Here is a 19,960-nt window from a genome sequence, read left to right as displayed (position 1 = left end):
GGACTATGACATAATAGGCATTGCTGAAACTTGGTGGGATTTATTTATTTATTTATTCAATTTATATACCGCCCATCCCCAGGGGCTCTGGGATGACACAATTAGAATACTAGGACTAAGGGATACAACTTGTTTAAAGGGGATAGACAAATAAGGAAGGGGGGCAGTAGCATTATATGTAAATATATACTTGTGAGGAAATACACGTATCTGAGCATGGAAGTTCAATTGAGAGTCCCTGGGTACAAATAAAAGAAGTAAGAAATAATAGTGACATTATGGTGGGGGTCTGCTATAGACCACCAAGCCAGGTAGAGGACTTGGATGAAACACTCCTAGAACAAATTGCAAAGTTCTCAAAGAGACAGAACACAGTGGTCATGAGAGATTTCAATTAGAATCACAGAATCATAGAAACATAGGGTTGGAAGGAATCTCCACGGTCATCTAGTCCAACCCCCTGCACAATGCAGGAAATTCACAAATACTTCCCCCTCCACACCCCCAGTGACCCCCTGCTCCGTGCCCAGAAGATGACAAAACACCACCAGGATTCCTAACCGAACTAGACTGGGAAAAATCGCTCCCGGACTCCAAGGTGGTGATCAGCATTGCCTTGGTCATGTAAGAAGGGGCCATGAGAACTAAGCACTGATGTAAGCCTTACTGCCCTCCCTCTCATGATCTGCCTAGGCTCTCAGAATCAGCATTGCTGTCAAATGGCCATCTAGCCTCTGCTGAAAATCCTCCAAAGAAGGAGAGCCCACCACCTCCCGAGGAAGCCTGTTCCACTGAGGGACTGCTTTGTCAGGGAGTTCTTCCTAATGTTTAGCTGAAAAATCTTTCATTTAATTTCAATCCGCTGGTTCTGGTCCGACCTTCTGGGGCAACGGAAAACAATTCTGCGCCGTCCTCTATATGGCAGCCCTTCAAGTACTTGAAGATGGTTATCATATCCCCTCTCCAGGCTAAACATACCGAGCTCCTTCAACCTTTCCTCATAGGATTTGGTCTCTAGACCTCTCACCAACTTTGTTGCTTTCCTTTGGACACGCTCTAACTCTGCTAAAAATGGTCAAATAAATTCCTGAATTGTCTTAGTAACAACTTCATTTTCCAGAAAGTGGAAAGGGAAAAAAGAGGATCTGTTATCTTGAACTTGATTCTCACCAACAGGGAAGAACTGGTTGATGAGGTGAAAGTAGTGGGCACTCTGGGTCGTGGTGGTGACCATGTAATTTGGGAATTTACAGTCTTGGGGAAGGGAAAAGCTGTATGAAGTCAGACATATAGGTTGGACTTCAGGAAAGCTAATTTTAACATGGTCACAAATACTTAAACAGAAGGGAGTTCAAGAGGGGTGGGAGTTTTTTTAAAGGTGAAATATTGAAGGCAAAATCACAAATCATTCCTATGAGAAGGAAAAATGGGAGGAGCCTAAAGAAGCCAAGGTGACTCCATAAACAACTTTCTAAAGATTTGTGAAAGACTCGTTTAGGAAATGGAAGGAGGACCTTATAACCAAGGATGAATATGAACAAAGAACCAATGCTTGTAGGGAGAGGGTTAGAAAAGCTGAAGCTCAGTATGAGCTTAGGCTGGCAAGAGATGCCAAAAACAACAAAAAATGATTCCTTATGTTCAAAGTAGGGCTGTGTGCGTCAAGTTCCCGGTTCAGAAAATAAACCCAAACTAGGCCCGATTCGTAAAGATTCAGTATTTCCGAATTGGGGCCAGTATGACAGCCTCGATTTGGAAATACCAAATCAAAGCTTCCCGAAGTAATTTGGGTCGCTTCAGGAAGCTTCAGGGCCTTTTTAAAGTGCTCCCTTCAACCAACACCCCATTTACCTGGAACATCCTGGCAGTGGTGGAAGTGGCAGTGTGGGCGGCAGAGGCACTGGATGCGGCCTTCCCCATTGCTGTTGGCTGTTGCGGCAGCCAAAGCAGCGGCATGGGCAGCGGAGGTGCCAGCTGCAGCCTTCCCCGCCACCCTGCTGGCTGCAGCAGTGGTGCGGGCGGCAGAGGTGCTGGCTGTGGCCTTCCCACCCCCCTGCTGGCTGCCGCAGTGGCCGCAGCGGTGGTACGGGTGCCAGCTGGGTTGGGGTTTGGGGAAGGGGGGCTTAGGGGAGAGGTGGGGGTCTCACTTCAGTACATGCCAAATCATTATAAAGCATACCGAAGCGATTCTGATAATCTGAACCCGAAGCGGCTTGTCACTTAGGGTTTGGGGTTATTCCGAATTTTTCCCGCTTCAGGTAAACCCAAAGCAGGAAAACCAAATATTTCCCCGGTGCACACCCCTTAGTTCAAAGTAAGAAAAAGAGCAAGGACATGGTAGGCCCACTGCAGGCACAGGAAAGTGGAATTATAGCAAGTGGTGAAGAGAGGGCAGAACTGCCCAACTCCTACTTTTCCTCAGTCTTCTGTGAAGGAAATGATGCTGCTCAACATGGCAATAACAGACCACACGATGAAGGGAATTACAACTAGAGATCCCCTGCTCCCACCTTTCGCCCCCTGCTACTGCTTACCTGGCTGGCAGGGGGAAAAGTGGGGAACAGGCTTCCCAGGCATGCTTCTGTGGCCAGTGCAATGACCTCACTGATGGCATCATGCCACCCCAAGAGTGCTCCCGTGCTTTGCAGTGGGCCAATTTGGGCCTCAAATAGGCCAAATCAGGCCACAAACAGCCCGCAGCGAAGGCTGAGGAGCAAAGTGCACATTCACTCCCTGTCCTTGCGTAATGATGTCATTTCCCAGAAGTGACATCATCATGCCGGCACCGGGAGAGTAGGGGACCTGGCAACCGTAGTTACAGACGAGGATTGGCATAGGGGAAGTACGTAAGCACCTAGTTTCTTTAAATGGAACTAAGTTCTCAGGGCCAGATGAATTGCACCCAAGGATACTAAATACTTGCAGATGTAATTTCTGAGCCTCTAACCACTACTTTTATGAATTCTTGGCGATCAGGTGAGGTACCAGAAGGCTGAAGGCAAGCAAATGCTGTCCCCATCTTCAAGATGGGGAAAAAGGAGGATCCACGTAACTACCAACCCGTCAGCTTGCCATCTAGACTTGGAAAAGTCTTAGAACAAATCATCAGTCAGTCCTTGAGCATTTAGAAAGGCAGGCTGTGATTACCAAGAGCCAGCAGGGGTTCCTCAAGAACAAGTCATGCCAGACTAACCTGATCTCTTTTTTTTGAGAAAGTTACTACCTTGCTGGATCAGGGGAATGCTGTGGACATAGTTTTATCTGGTAAGGCTTTTGATAAGGTTCCACATAATATCCTTTGACTTTTCTGTTTAATGCCATCAAGTTCTCCACACAGACTGGCAGCCTCTCACCGGCTCCTTGCAGCTCTACCAATGGCCAAACAGACCAAAAGTATAAAAAGGGGATCTTTTGCCTAGCAATTGGGGTTCGGCCACCCTCGGGAACGAGGCAAGAACTGTGGAACTTTTAACTCTTTTGAGGTTTTCTAGAACGATGATGTTGAGTCGCGTCTTGTTTATCAACCCAAGCTGGGTATGAGACAGGCAGGGGCGCATTTTCCTGAGTGCCTAATAATGAACGGGGGCAACCCTCAGTACAACAACGCCTCGTTGGCAGCAGCTCTTTCCGAGGGAAAACACGGCTGAGGTGAGGCCCGCGGGGCTCCCTTCCGGGATTAGGCCCCGCGCTGCGCCCGCCGTTCCCGAGCCTCCCGTTGCCGTCCCAACGCCGTACGTCACATCCGGCGCCTCGGCCTGGGATTGGCCGCGCCGCGCCGGAAGTGAGCGCGGCGCTGCGCCGCTGTTGCCGCAGTGACAAGAGCGGAGGCTCCCGAGCGGGGCAATGGCGGCCTCGTCGTCGCGCCGCCCGCCGCCGCCTCACCCGCACCCGCCCGCCGCCACGCCCGCCTCGCCGCCGCGCAGCCCCAGCCTCTCCCCTCCGCAGCGGCCTAGCGCGGCCGGGCCCGAGGGCGAGGCCCCGAGCGGCGGCGGCGGCGGCGGGCGGGAGGCGGCGGCGGGCGAGCGGGCCTTCTCCCCCGACAGCCTGGGCGACGGCGCCGGGCCTCCCGCGCCGCCGGGCTCCGGGGCCAGCAGCGCCGCCGGCAGCAGCGGCAGCGGCAGCAGCTTCGGCTCGCCCGCCTCCTCCTCGTCGTCGTCCTCCTCCTCCTCGGCGGCCTCCAGCCCCGCCGCCGCCGCCGACAGCCCCGACCCGCCCCCTCCGCCGCTGCCGCTGCCGCCGCCCCCCGTGGGCAGCGGGGCCTTCCGCGAGCTGCTCGAGGCCTGCCGCAATGGGGACGTGACCCGCGTCCGGCGCCTGGTGGACGCCTCCAACGTCAACGCCAAAGACATGGCCGGGCGGAAATCCACCCCGCTGCACTTCGCCGCCGGTGAGAGCGCGGGGAGGGCGGCCGGGCCCGGGCGGGAACGAGGCAGCGCGCGCGCCTCGTAGGGCAGGCCCGAGTGGCTAGAGGGGTGCGCGGGGGGCGGGGGGCGGGGGGGGGAGGAGATCCAGGTTCAAGCCCTTAACTTGGGGCTTTGGACGGTTTCACAGGACGCTTCTAAAGGACGCCTTGATCGCTGTTACGGGGGAATGAGAGTGGATTGTAGTTTGTCCGCCAAATAAGCATCTGTGGCATCCTTACTAAGTTGCAACTCCTGGGGCCCTCGGCAGAAGCCCTGCCCTTTAAATCAGTAGGACGCCGGTGCGCATTTGTAGGGTAGAGCCGATCCTAAAAGGGCTATTTGTGTTGCATTTGAACATTGTGGAAGGTGATTTGATTGTATATTGTGATCGATTTACATTTTACGTTGTGGAAAACAGGTGCATAAAAAGTACTTTAGCCTGTCTCTGAGTAAATACCCTGTCGTTCGTAGTTCTTTTGTGGTGGTATAGAATGGCTCATAATACAATTTACGGCTTAACATTTCTAGTGCTAAGCTGATTTTTAAGGTGTTTGTCTGGTGGAGTATGGAAGTCCACATTTTGGTGTGAATGCATGTTTTGAGAATGTGCTAGAGTTTGTTATGGGTCGTGTGTTGAGCAATGATATAATAGAAGTATCTGGAGGAGGAGTCCAATGACCTTTCTACACAACAGGATAGGGCTGTCTGTAGTGGACTAGCCTTACAGGCTTGTTAGGGGAGGAAGAACCTCAGATTTTTTTTTTTAAAAAAATGAAAACAAATACCAGTCTTCAATGGATTAACAACACAAAGCCTAGTTATACAAGCCAGAGTTTCTGTTGCATCCCTGAGAGAGAGGGGTGCCTTTTGTGGCAGAAGGATCATTTTCAGAATTATTTCCTGGGTGAGTTTGAGGTGTTCATGGTCGGTGGACAAGGACAGCCAACCTTTTCCCATATCTTGAATTAAAGAGAGATTTTTGGATGGAACTTTATACGAGTAGTCCAGATCTGCTACTAGTTCAAGCTTATTCTAATGTACATGAGGTTCCTACAGCACAGGTATTTCTGGGAGGCAAATAAACAACTTAATTGTTGATACAGTTTTCTTTGTTAGTATATTTGGATTGCTGGTCTGCATGCATCTCTGCCTACATGCAAGGTGCACATTATTGCAGAAGTAGTAACAAAGCCCGCTGTGGGAAAAAATATAATGGGCTCGAGAAAGGGAAGGGCAGGCACATGGGCATTGCCTCCTCCTTCGTGACTGATCCCGGCCGGGTGAAGGCGGGGGGGGGGGGGCAGACATTGCTAGCTGCTCTCCTCCTGATCCTGGCCGCATGAAAGGGGTGGGGGGGGGGACATTGCCACCTGCTCTGTGTCTGATCCTGGCTGGGGGAAGGAGGGTGGACATTGCCACCTGCTCCGTTCCTAATCCCGGCCAGGTTAAGGGGGGTGGGCATTGTCTCCTGCTCTGTGACTGATTCTGTCCAGGTGAAGGGGGTGGTCATTGCTGACTGTTCCACATCTGATCTTGATAGGGTGAAGGGGGGGAGGCACTGCTGCCTGCTTCGTGCCTAATTCCAGTGGGTTGAAGGGGGAGCGGACATTGCCAACTGTTCTGCTCCTGATCCAGGCTGGGTTAAGGGGAGGTGGGCATTTCCACCTGCTCCGCACCTGATCCCGGCCGCATGAAGGGGGGCTGGCATTGCCTCTTGCTCCGCTCCTGATCCCAGCTGGGTAAAGGCTGTGTTAATTTTGGTGTGCGGCAGAAACTTCTGAGAGATCACAGCTTCATGCAACACAATTCAAGACATTCTCAATGCATATGTTGTGTTATATGCCAACTAACGGCAATGCACGTCAACCTCCAATAGCAGCTGGACTTGGCCAAGTGAGTGTAAAAGGACCAAGTGGATTAGAAACAGCAGTCTGGAAAGCCCTTGAGTGTGGGGGACCAGAGTGCTTGCTGGGAATGGTGGACCACTTCAGATGGCCCCGATGATGTTTATTAATGAAAACAAGTTTGTGCATTTAGCTGGCCACTTGTTGAGCTGGGGGGGGGGGCGGGGGTTCCCTCGGCCTCATCCTCCCATCTTCTCGGCTCCACCTATTGAAGAAAAAAGAAAAAAATGAATTTTTTAAAAAACATTGATATAATTACCTGGTGAATTTCCATCTTCAGCTGAGCATTCTTTTTGGCACTATCATCTGTGAAAAAGAAAATATGATCATGAACTATTATAATTCGAAGAGACTGTGAATTGTTTGTGGATATCAGCTGCCAACAGTGAATTGTATCATGTAGAAAACATATACCTATTTTCTTCTATTTATTAATATTGACTTTTAAATATTTATAAGTATTTATTGGAATCTACTAGTCATATTGCACTTTAATATAAATCTTTGAATATTTATTTTGATATTTTGTTTTTGACTTTACCTCCAGCTGTGGATTTACCACTGAGTGGTTGGGTCTGTATCACTGGGGGTGCCTCTGATAGTTTGCACTGCTCCTATTCCCAGCTGGCTGAAGGCAAGCGGGCGGAGTGGGTGGGTGGGTATTGCCACCTGCTCCGCACTTGATCCCAGCCAGGCTTCCCACCATTGCACGCTCTTGGAGGGATGAGCTTCCCTCCTTCTGGGCTTCCCTCCATGGCAGCGCCCTCTGGAGGTGCACCAGGGTAGGAAGTGAGTTGTCTGGAACACGGTTAGCCTTTTATATAGTAGGATGTTGTTGGTATTTTAACAGAGATGCTTGACATAGATATTTTAGCACATAAAGCTGCTTGCAGTTTGAAGGCATGACTTATACTGATGAGGTGAGGTTTTGGTTTTTTTGTCAGGCTGGAGTCTTTTTGCATTCCTCAGCGCTAAACAGGGTTTTACATCTGCTTGAGACCAGAGTCTGCAAATGTGCGTAACATGCTATGAAGATATTGGGGATATTTGTGAGGTGAGAGCATTAGAGTCCTGGGGTGTTTTGTTCCTATTTGTTTACAAACTGTGTAAGTCGAACATGGGAGGACAGGCAGGCATCCAGACAGTGCTAGTCTTCAAAGCAGCCTTTTCCGTTCTCCAGAGGCAGACTGCACACAGCCTTTTCAGATCTTCCCAGCTGCTTTTTCCTCCCGCTGCACAATCCAGCTATCCATGTCCTTTGCTGGCTGCATTCCAGCTGCTAAGCCGTCTTTCACCAGCCAGTCTCCAGAGAGAATACCGTTCTTAACTTCCTATTCTGCCTCCCCGTGTCTAAGGCTTTCACAATTCAATTAAAATTAAGCTTTCTGTTATTTATTGTGCGTAAAAGCTCTGAAAATATACTTGGTGCCTGACAGACTGACAGGCCCTACTTAAAAAAAAAAGATTAAGGCACTAAAGTGATTTTAAAACTTAATTCTAAACATTTTTCATAGTATTCTTTGTATTTTGTGTTAGTATTTATTATTATGTTTATGAGTTTTGGCTTGAAATGTTGACAGTACATTGCATTTCCTGTGTGTGGCTGTTTGCATGTGGCTGTTTAAGTCTGTTCTGGGATTAAAATAGCTAGAACTGGACATGATATGCCCGTGTAAAATTCTTCCTGTGTTTCCAGTGATCAGGAAGATGATCCTGAATGTGAGATGATACCCCTAGAAATGCTACCCACCCCCCACTTTTTTATTGGACGTAACTGTAACTTGTGTTGAAATGTAGGAACCCCCCCCCCCCACCATGGCATACTTGGGGGGAAAACTGGTTTTGCATTGGATTAAATGCTGTATATATTTCTTAAACAGTTGAAGGCATCTCCCCAAACCCTTCCCAAATCAAAATTGGTCCAAGGTACCCTTACGAGGCATGCTTTGCTGGCAAACCTCAGTTCCTTCCTCTCCTTGCCATCCTGAGGCCCCTGCAGGAGTCGCTGTAGAATTCTTTCAATTCATGCACATTGAGCTACTTAACATATGGAAAGGAAGAGGGCATTTTGGAGATCTGTGTAAGACCGGCCTTGGAGAGGTGTCAGGGGTGTGTGTTGTATGTGTACATGCAAACACGTTTGTGTAACATACCCAACAATATGAAGAGACAACACCTGTACAAATAAATGCATTGGCTCTCTTGTTATAGCTCCACTGACTCTCCTAGACAGAAAAAAGAGGATCTGTGTGTATTTATTTACAAGTCCTTCTTTTCCCAGTAAAGTGGGGTATGGAGTGAGTGTGCAGTAACCAAAAGCAGGATTAATGGGTGAGTGGGGAAATAAAACCATGCTATGTCTTCTCCCTTCTCTTTGCTGTATATGTAAATGGGAGGATGCGAATAAATACATGGTGAAACCCTTTATCATGACTGCTTTAACTCTTAGGGTTATGGACTGAGGTCTGTTGAGCCCTATTACTTGATACCTTTCGACTAGAGATGCAAAGGGTTGAACTGGGGACTTCAGGCATGCAGGGCAGATCCAGTGCCACTGAGCCCTGAATTGAATTTTCCCCTGAATTGTATGTCCCCTGAATTGAATTTTCCAAGGCACAAGCTTTATTATACTTTAGACGCAATTTCATAGTCACAGACACAAGCCTAGCAAAAGACAGGCCCTAAACCACTGAACCAGCTTCTCTGGCAATTTTCATCAGTAGTCCAGTTTATGAAAATTCTGCTCACGCTGTAGTCCTGCCTACTCTACTGTAACTCAGTTGCCCAAAGCAGTATACAATATTGCGATACTCAGCCTCAATAAACAACACACACACAACATAAACAGAACACTAGCCAACTTGATTGAAAACAGTCTGGCGCAATAGTGGCGGAACATTTCTAGCTCTTTCCCTTTTAGCCATGGAATTTTACTATGCTCCTTTTGAGGAGCTGTGTGTTTCTGTATTTACTTGGAAGGGGCAGGAGTTGGTTTAATTATTTAGATTAAACATTAAACTAATATTAAAAATGGTTCAGAAGCTTCACAAAGGCTCACATAGTTTGGAGGCAATTTTTTTTAAAGGTTGCATCTTATTCTTTGCTTAAAGAAAATATCCCAGGTACTGTACTAGTTTAAAACCATAGTAATCTGTACCAGTGGGTGAAGCTGTTCAGAGTAGATTGGACTACTACAACATTGGGACTACTCACACCTCCCCTGCTACACTAATACTATGCAATACTAGATCTGTGAGGAACAAGGATGCATGCATTGCTGGGATATTAGAAGAAGAGGAAATTGATGTGGCTTGCCTAATAGAGAGATGGCTACAAGAAAATGACATGTTATATCCATCCCAACTAACTCCCCCTGGCTGCAGTCCTACACCAACCTTGCTATGGTAGTTGGGGAGGAGGGGTTGCTGTTATCCTCCGTGAGTCCTTCAACTTCCATAGACTGCCAGTACAAGCTATAGCTGGTATGGACTGCGTGTTCCTGTCTGTGGGAGCTAAGGATAGACTGGGGGTATCCTGCTTGTCTACAGACCGCCCAGCTCCCCTGTAAGCACCTTTTCTGAGCTGGCAGAGCTGCTAGCGGATACGGTATTGGAGTCACCCAGACTTATTGTTCTGGGGGACTTCAGCATCCATGCTGAGTGTCCCAAGTGATGGAACCCAGCCTCATGGATTACCATGGAGCTGGCTTAAAGAGGGATGGAAGATGTCACTCTAGAAAGATGTTGGCAAAAAAACCGCATGGAAGCAGATAAGAGTACGCTACAAATGCACTGGACAGCCTAAGAAGCGGAACTGAAAGCAGCAAAGAAACGTTATTTCTCAGCAACCGTTGCATCGGTTAGTTCAGGGAGATTTGGCCTGAACCGTGGTCAGAGCATCATCTGCTGAAGGCAGAAGTGAGTGTGGCCCCAACACCCTGCAAAATAGGGGGTCCAGTTAAAATGATTCACCCATGAAGGCTCACGGACCCTTCCATGTTCCAAAATGCCTGGGGAGGAATTTTAGAATTCCAGACCCATGCCCCCCTGGTAGCTGCTGTAGGAGCGTGGAGCGTGAAGCTCCTTGAAGCCATTGACACCGTTGCTCCTTGTCGACCCCCCTGGCGTCTAGAAAGACGCTGGCGAAAAACTCGCAGGGAAGCAGACAGAGCATGCCACAGAACTCACGGAGGACCTATGAAGCAGAAATGAAAGCAGCAAAGAAATGTTATTTCTCAGCAACCACTGCATCAGCTAGTTCACAACCATCCCAATTGTTTAAGATATTCAGACACCACCTAACCCCTAAATCTGAGCCTCGACAGTCCCAAGAACAGATAATCAGCTGCAAGCCCTTTGCTAAGCGTTTTGCTGATAAAATAGCACGAATACGCTCCGATTTTGATGCTAGCTGCAGTGCAGACGAGATGGAGGAAATGCTTAATGCACCATCTGGCTTGCATTTGGACTGCCTTGAACCAATCACAGTGACAGATATTAACAGGATCCTGACATCTGTGAAAGCCACTGGGGCATTTTTAAGTGTGTAGTAAGATCCGTCTTGTCTGTTCATGGCTCCAGTCTCCAAATTTAAGTATCTACAGATCAGGACCACTTGGCTATTAGTATATAACATTATTCGGTGGACTGCTTTGTTTTTGGTGGTGAGAGAGGTAGAGTGCCACCAATGGTGCTAAGTCAGAACTAGGTGGCATTAACTTGTTCAGCATATGGAAACATGTCAAGCAGAGAGAGGCATCTTGTGTCTTGGAGCCCTCTCTTGTCTCCCAACAGGACCCTCTAATCGCCTCCCTTCAGTGTGAACGGCTGCAAGGTTCTGGCAAAATTCTTTCCCTCTTTTGTACTACAGCTACTCATTGTCATGTTAGAATGAATTGTAAACTAGAGAATGTTGTGTAGAGGTTGGTATCAGACTAAGTTTGAATCTCCACTCTGCCACGGAAGCTTCCTGGGTGACCGTGGCGCTGTCACCATCTGTCCGCCCAGGTCTATCCCACAGGTTTGTGGCGAGGATGAAATGGAGGAGGGGGCAACGACATGAGCCGCTTTAGATTTCTGTGGCCGAGAAAGGTGGGACTATACGTGCTTGAGTGCTCTTGCTGACTTGTGCATTTGTGCTGTCTGCTAATCTTTGAGCATGATTGAAGATTAAACTTCCAGGTATGATTTTTGTGACCTTAGATGTGTTCAGATTGAGCCGAGAAAGATGTAGCCATGTTTTTAAAAATGTGCTGTACTCATGTGATATGTGGCCTATGTGAATCTTTATGTCCTACCTGTTTGTATATTTGTAACATTATAATTCCTTAGTCAAATTTGTTGAATTCTGTTCTGTCCCCCCTCCCCCCCAGGTTTTGGAAGAAAAGATGTAGTGGAACACTTGCTCCAGACCGGAGCCAACGTCCACGCTCGAGATGATGGCGGGCTGATCCCCCTTCATAACGCCTGTTCCTTTGGCCATGCGGAGGTAGTCAGCCTCTTGCTGTGTCAGGGTGCAGATCCAAACGCCAGAGACAACTGGAACTACACTCCTCTGCATGAAGCGGCTATCAAAGGCAAGATAGACGTGTGTATCGGTGAGTGCATCTTTTTTTAAAGCTTTTTAAAACATTTATTTTCAGTAGTTTAATTATTTTTCCAGAGCAGTGCTTATACTATTGAAGCAAAAAACACATTCGGACATTTCAGTAGTGAGTTTGGCAACTTGATTTTGGTTCCGAAGCAGTTTCCTTGCCCCAGTCCCCCAGCAGCAGCCAGTCCCTGGGTCATTGGGGCTTTTTCAGTTTTTAAAAAGTGTCACATTTCATTCTGCTGTAACAACAAGTGTAACAGTTTCTGTGAATTCCCAGCTTTAAAAAATGAAACTCTCTTATCCCCTTCCATTGCAGAGATATACTTTCTGTTTATATCCCTGCAATGAAAGGTGCTAGAAACGTGTGTTTTTTTTTCTTTGAATGAAAGCTGGGAATTCACAGAATCTGTAAGATTTATTGTTAGAGTTTCAGGTGGGTAGCCATGTTGGTCTGTAGTAGCAGAACAAAAGATGAGTCCAGTAGTACCTTAAAGACCAACAATGTTTTCCAGGTGTAGTCTTTTGTGAGTCAAAGCTCATTTGATGAAATAAGCATTCACAAGATCTTGTACCCTGAAAAATTGTATTGGTCATTATCATTATACTGGTATAATGATATGAAATTGATGGTTTTTGTTTTTTTTTAAAACCCACCCCCACATTGGTGGCATGAAGAAATGGCTGCCATGGGGACAGAGTCAAATAAAACGGCTTCCGTGTGGGTGAAAGCCACTCGCCAGTCCTTGCAGGTTCTCCACAGTTCAGCTGGGCCTGACCCAGACCAGCAGACAGCACCACACAACAGGATTTTGCAGTGTCATTTTGGCAGAGGTTGGGTGTCTGAGTTTTCCATTAAAGTTGTGGCTGCAGGTTTTTTAAAATATTGGTTTGCCTAAAACTAAAAGAAGAGGTGTGCACAGGAAAAAAAAATCAGTTGATTCTGTTTGGTAATACTGAACTGGAAAAAAATACCAGAATTTGGAGAATACCAGATTCATTCTTGAGTTCAGTTCGGTAGTACAAGCAACGTCCGTAAAATCCGGCCATTGTTTCATGTAGGAAACTCAGTTCGGAAATTTCCGGTGGTCTGAGGGTGGAGGTCATTTCTTGAGAGCTGCTGCAAGGACTGGTCCCTCACACTTCCCCTTCCATTCCCCCTTCCCCCTCCTGCTTCTCACTCACTCTCCCTCCCTTCTTCCCCTCCCGTCTAGTTTAAAAAAAGGTGGGAAGCAGTGTTTCTTTGCTTTTCCTTAGCAAAGGAACAGCACCATTGCACTTAGTGAAGTTTACCAAATTTTACCCAATAGATTTGATAATCTTAAATTTGGTATTACCAAATTTATTCAGTAATATAGATTTATGTTCGGTAATACCGAATTTTACTTTATCAGGCAAAATTCGATATTTTTGCTGAATTTCGTACCTGAATTGTACGTCCTTAGAGCTTACTTCCATATCTGCTTCTCGTATTGAAGAAATTTGACTTCAGTGTTGTTCTGTAAAAGCTTTTTTCTTTCAACAGTTTCTTTTTATTTCCTTTTCATATGAATAGAACATCATCCTTCCTCTTTATGTGACATTCTTATATATTGATACTCTTATATATATGATATTGTGGCAAGAGATTTTCTTGAAAGGAACCAGGCAAGCCTGCATCTTCCAGCTTGGGATGCTCCAGCCCAGGTGGTCTCTGCTTCCTCAAAGGTCTCTTCTGTGTCCGAGGTGCCATTTTGCCTTGGGTGGCTTGTTAAATGACAGATGTGAATGTAAAAAATAATCATCTGAGTTCTGCCTCTTAATGTCGTGTAACAATACTGTAACACACTTAAGCTGTAAAGGGTAAGAGAGGGAGAAGAAGCACGGGCCTAATAAGCTGGGCTGTCAAAAGAATGCGAAACATGTTGATTCTAGCTTGTGAAAAGATATGACTGCTGCAAAGTACAACGTCCCTGCAGTGTGTATTCAAAGAATGAGCAGTGCTCTGCCTTGTGTAACTAGGGATGTAATAGTCATATATAAAATAAACTGAACTCAACAGCTATTAAACGTCAGCATTGTCAGTGGTCCGAAGCCAGGAAGTATGTATTGTTGCATGTTGCTGCTGCCACATTATTTGTGATTAAGGCACACTGATTATTTCTTGCTGAAGTTGTTGCTGTTGCTTTCTAGCCGTCCACTGCAAAGAAAATACACAAAGCTATGTAAGATGGTTGTATTATCTGTTGAGTAGGAAACAGAAGTGTATTTGCCACATTCTAGTGAATTGCACGGCTAACCCTATGTGCCCCGTGTGCTTCCTCACACGCCTTCCTTACTCCCTCCCCTCTCCCCACATGAAAAAAAATGCTTTGGGGCATGGAGGGCTTCTGTCCTAAAGGAGGTAGAAATTCTCAGAGCTCCTTGGCCAAAGTGAGCTTTCTGGATTTGGGCCTTGTTAAACAGAGTGCAGTATTGTTAATTCACATGTCTGATTTGTGCATTTATGGGCGTGCATCTCTGTCTGGACTCCAGAGGTTTGAGAACTTTTTCCCCTCCCCTCTGTGCAGTGCTGTTGCAACATGGAGCTGATCCAAATATTCGGAACACGGATGGGAAGTCGGCCCTGGATCTTGCAGATCCTTCCGCAAAAGCTGTACTTACAGGTGAGCATTATGGAGCTGGGCTGCTCAGCAGATGCAGTCAGTCTTTTCAGCTCCTCTGCCAGTTTTCCTAATATAAAAATTGCGCACAAAAAAGTCCACGAGTGTGTGTGTGGATTTTTTTGAAGAGCTGCAGTAAGCAAAAGCTAACCTATTACATATATATGAGTTGCTTATTTCCAAGAATTTCATAGTGTTCTGTCAGTACCTTCCCAGTTTAATATTACCAGTTAAATTGTAAGCATGTATGTGCAGTCCCATGTGAGATAATGACAAATAAAATACACACAACAGCAGCGCTTGTCACCTTTCTGTCTAGTTTCCCGTGTGTCGGTTTCTTTACAGCATTTCATTTCTGTGAAGTGTCAGTAGTGTTCAAAATAACTGATGCATTTTCTTTAGGTCTACAGAGTTAACATCCAGAGTTCACATGCCTTAATACACTGATCAGTCTGTTGAATGTACTAAGTGGTAATCCAGATATTTTCAATGGGAAGATGTAGTAGGGGTAAAAACTGCTACTGGTATTCTCCGACCTTTAATATTACAGTCTTTCTTGAGAGTTTCTTCTCTTTGAAGAAAGAGAGAACAGGTAAATGGTTGGCCACTGTGTGAGACAGGATGCAGGACTAGACGTGCCACTGGCCTTATCTGGCAGGGCTCTTCTTATGTTCCTAGGCTGTGGAGAGAATGCGTATGTCAAAAAAGGCAGGGCTTTTTTTCAGGGGGAACGCGGTGGAACGGAGTTCCGGAACCTCTTGAAAATGGTCACATGGCCGGTGGCCCCGCCCCCTGATCTCCAGGCAGAGGGGAGTTGAGATGGCCCTCCGTGCTGCTGCTATCTAAACTCCCCTCTGTCTGGAGATCAGGGGGCGGGGCCACCGGCCATGTGACCAATTTTAAAAATTTTTTTTGATTGTAATCAATGCTTCGTAAAGGTTCTTGACTTGATCTGAAGGATAGAAATGAAGAAAACTTCATTTTACATGAAGAATGTGCAACAGGTTGCCCCTCTTCTCTCTGTGGGTGGAGGGGTCTCTGGGCACTGTATCAGTGATTACTTTCCTCCTCTCCAGCGTCAAAGATGGTAGAATGCTTCTGGGAATTATGAAGCAAATGTATCCTTTAATGACTCTGGAGACATGACAGGGCTTTTTTCCCCCTTTGGAGAATGTATTTACTATTGTAGCAAATACTGTATTTCCTAAAAGTATGGTGGCTTCAATTTGCATTTCAGAGTGGGTTGCACAGTGCACAGTGGGTTATATTTTAGCACTGTTCAGCTGAGGATGGTGTATTCCCATCAGCACAGAAGCGCTTCCTTGCATGGGGGGAAGGCTGTGTGTATCAATGGGCAGCCCCATGTTAGCAGGCTTGCTTGCTTTTGAAAAGTTCTCCTGGCTGTGAACGTAGCATTCCTCAGCCAGTAGTTTCTCAAAACCGGATGCCTTGACCAGTGTTCTCCTCCTTACAACTCCTTCATATTGCCATCCAAATTTATTTTTTTACATGACTGAACGTCTTACTGATGTAGCAGAAATACATCTGGGTAAAAATGTCTCTTGCGTGTAGAAAAGTGTTTTTGACAAGCTGGAAATCAAGGGGGAAAAAACAGTAATGTGGTGGTTGAACTTTGGAGCGAGTAACAACATTGACTGGGAAGGAGTATTTCTGAATGTTGTGTACTTTGGTTTGGCGAAGTCTTTACAGCCCCCGTCTCCAAAAGATAGCTGGCAATGCTTTCTAAAACACAAGGGATGAAAGGCCTCGGAACAGGAAAACAGAAGAGCCTGTCAAAGAACCTGTGGGCCATCTGAATCCAAGTCACTGGGCCCTGGTGGTGTCTGGGGAAAGCCCAGGTCCATGTAAAGCACCGTCAGCCTACTGGCTGTTTTCTTCCAGCTCTTCAGAAAGTCCTTTCCTAGTCTCGGAAACCAATCTGCAGCCTTAATATTGTTAAGCACGCAGCATCCCTTTGAGCACGCGCCCATCACTAGCTTTTGGTGATGCTTTTTGAACGCTGTATGAAAAGTAGACACATCAGTCTGTGTTCTTACACGGTTTGAATGTCACTTGTCTCTGGAGCATCAGGCATTTTTGTGCTGTTTTATCACCCCTTCATTTTTCTCCTTGGGAACAGTATCCATATTGATGGTTGTTGTGGGTTTTCCGGGCTGTATTGCCGTGGTCTTGGCATTGTAGTTCCTGACGTTTCGCCAGCAGCTGTGGCTGGCATCTTCAGAGGTGTAGCACCAAAAGACAGGGATCTCTCTTGACTGTGACACTGAGAGATCTCTGTCTTTCGGTGCTACACCTCTGAAGATGCCAGCCACAGCTGCTGGCGAAACGTCAGGAACTACAATGCCAAGACCACGGCAATACAGCCCAGAAAACCCACAACAACCATCGTTCTCCGGCTGTGAAAGCCTTCGACAGTATCCATATTACCAGAAGAATGGGACATTGCAGTATTTCATGACAAAAATGTGATGCTCTGATTTTAAGGCCTGCATCTCTTCTCTGAAGAAATAAAACCCTACATCTATCATGGCAGCATCCACTTATTACTGGACATTATACTATTTTGCACTACAGCAATAAATCACAACTGGGCTTTCCGGTGTGGACAAGCCAGTCCAGGAAGGCAGTGATTGCAAGAAGACAGCACAATAGCCAAGATTGTGTGACTGCAGCCCAGATTATAATAAAGGCCAAAGGAAGAGCCAAGTCTTCTCCAACAAAAGATGCCAGGGATGGAAGAAGAATTCCCACCTGAAGAAAAGAATAGCTCCCTGGTACATTTCGTTGACTCAGTGCCTTCTTCCCCTCCTTGTGTTAATGCTAAAAAAGCAGTACCTGTGGTACTTTTTAAAGACAGAATAAAGTATTGTGGGATCAGGTGACTTTTTTTGTTCATGATCAGACTCACATGGCTATACTTCTGTAACTTGTGCTATTGTGGTACATCCAGCTGGGCAAGCGATACACACAAACCGGGGGGAAGAGGTGAGTGAGAGGGTGGGAGAATCAGGAAAGATACTGCACCACTGCTGGCAGTTACCTCCCTGAAGGAACTCTCTTCCCCTTTGAGCATGCTGGCTGTACTGCCTGTAGTTGCTGTCCCAACAAGCAACATATAACTGCTCAAACCCTGCCTCAGTCAGACAAAGCTTATGACCACTCAAGCCAAGTGCAGCCCATGCTGTGACTGCCAAGCGCATTGGTAGCCTTCTATGTTTGCCATCGTAGGCTAGTAACAAAATCAGGAAACTTTTGTGAGTTTTATGGATTTCAGGAAAGCTTGGAGTAATGGAATCATAGAATCATAGGGTTGGAAGGGACCTCTAGGATCATCCATGCCAGCACCCTGCACAATGCAGGAAATTTACAACTACCTGCCACCCATCAACTGCCCCAGCAACCCCTGCTCCATGCCCAGAAGATGGCAGAACACCTCCAGGTGTTTTGTTGTAGTAGTAGTAGCAGTAGCAGTAGCAGCAGTAATAATAATAATAATAATAATAATAATAATAATAATAATAATAATAATAATGCTTCGTTCTCAAAAGCGAGCAGTGAACGCTTAAACAGATTTTTCATAGTCAGTGGAAGAGCTAATCTAGGCTCTTAAATTGGTCACAAATTCCTCAATATTGAAAACCGATTGCAACTTACTTAGCATCTGTAACATGATGTGTCCTTCAGGACAGTCGTGTACCTGGTGGGCCACATTACATGATTAGAGGATTGTGTTTTGCTTGAAGGATCACAAAATGTGCAGAATTGCTTTTAGAATGTGCAGAGAATTTTCTGTTGTCATACAGGTAAAAAATAGCGTATTGGCTATCTGGCAAATTTAGTGTCCTCTGGGAAAGGGATTCTTGGAACATAGCTGCTCAGAAATGTTTTAAGAAAAATCTTTGTGTTAAATTGCTTTCCCTTTGGAGCTGCATAAATCTTTGATGTTTACAAAGTAGTTTGTGTCAAAGTTATAAATTTTGACTTGTTCAGGGTAGCAACTGCTCCTTAACATGAGTCAAGCTGTTCCCTGGTATAGTCAGCACAGGCTACTTAGGGGCTGAGAGTCCAGTTCCTTAATTATGCTTTTTCTGGTATTGAAATTCAGTCAAGCCAACAATCACAGATGCTTGTGTTACAGTGATGAGTCAGTTTAAATTACCTCTCTTGATCAGTTCGTGGTCTTCCTAGTCTAGCAGTGCACTTAAAACAGCAGCTCCCCAAAGGTCTCTGGAGGCAAATTACAAAATTTTAAAAATACAATAAAACAATCCAATACATACAATAAACAATGCAATTAAAAACTGCCTGAAACTTCTACAGGCATTAAAGCAGGCCCCAAATTTTAGTTTTTTAACAACATAATATATAATTTATAACTTAGCATTATACTATTTAGCATATTTTATATTTATATGTAAATAACTTAGTTTTCTACAAGTAGAATTCTGAGTATACTGAATATTAGCAAAGAGAGAGCTGCAAACTCCTGTGTTCTGTTACCTTAGCAAATGTGGGCTGGGAAATAAGTGAAAACAGAAAACAATATTTTATTATTAAGCAAAGTGTGTGTGTTATCAAATCAGAAACAGCCCTATGACTGCACAAGCCTATCATAGCATATTTGAAAATAAGAGCTAAACTTCAGAACATTGAAAACTCTGAACTTTTCAATATAGCGTTACACGTGTTATAGTACATTAAGTAAGAAATAACTGGCATTCTTAAACAACATTAAATCTTGGTGGAGAATCCCAGTTACTGAGGAAGAAGCTTGTTTAAGGCATCCACGTTTGGTCCTGATGACAAATGGAAGCGGCTGATGAAGACTTTGACTCTGAGCTGCATGAGGAGGGGAGGGAAGGAGCACTTGGCGCTCCATAATTAGTTCTATAGTTTTGTCCCTGTCAAAAATAAATTGTGGTATGTCTATAGCACCTGAATAGAGCCAAAGAGTAGATTTAAACGCATAATTCTTGCTATTCCAATTCAACAGGGCCAGTTTCCTTAGTGTGTGTATACACTTGGTAGTTTTGCTTGGAAACGTCACTGGTCAGTGGAATGAGCATCAGGTATTTCTGTTTGCTTCCTTTAGACCCCTGCCTTTCTCCCCCGCGGGGGCTCTCGCACCATTGTCTCCTCCTCCTCCTCCGTTGTCTCCTCACAGCAGCTCTGTGGGATAGGTTGAGAGTCTGTGGCCGGCCCAAGGTCACTCAACGAGCTTCCACGGCAGGGTCGGAATTCACACCCGGGCCTTCCAGGTCCGAGTCTGACGCTGTCTCCTCTGCACTCTTGCTACTAGAGACGTTGTGGGCATTTGGAAAACGGAACCGTTTTGAAAGGAACGTGTGTGCATCTCTTCCCATTCTACTCTTAGAATTAAAGCTGTATAAAAATCATAACA

At 45.9% G+C, this 19,960-nt stretch overlaps 1 protein-coding gene across 1 annotated transcript in view; it reads left to right on the top strand.

Moving 5' to 3' along the window:
- Window positions 1-3,822: 3,822 nt before the first annotated feature.
- The window catches only part of TNKS (tankyrase), a 121,764-nt gene continuing 105,626 nt past the window's right edge, over window positions 3,823-19,960 (top strand). Inside the window, exons 1-3 of the mRNA XM_054987121.1 lie at window positions 3,823-4,387; window positions 11,679-11,903; window positions 14,446-14,541. Of these exons, the coding sequence (XP_054843096.1) occupies window positions 3,844-4,387; window positions 11,679-11,903; window positions 14,446-14,541 (865 nt within the window). The 5' untranslated portion in view covers window positions 3,823-3,843. The remainder of the gene's footprint in view (window positions 4,388-11,678; window positions 11,904-14,445; window positions 14,542-19,960) is intronic.

Source organism: Eublepharis macularius, chromosome 8, assembly GCF_028583425.1.
Source record: "Eublepharis macularius isolate TG4126 chromosome 8, MPM_Emac_v1.0, whole genome shotgun sequence".
Lineage (NCBI taxonomy): Eukaryota > Metazoa > Chordata > Lepidosauria > Squamata > Eublepharidae > Eublepharis > Eublepharis macularius.
This window is presented reverse-complemented; position numbering and strand designations above follow the sequence as displayed.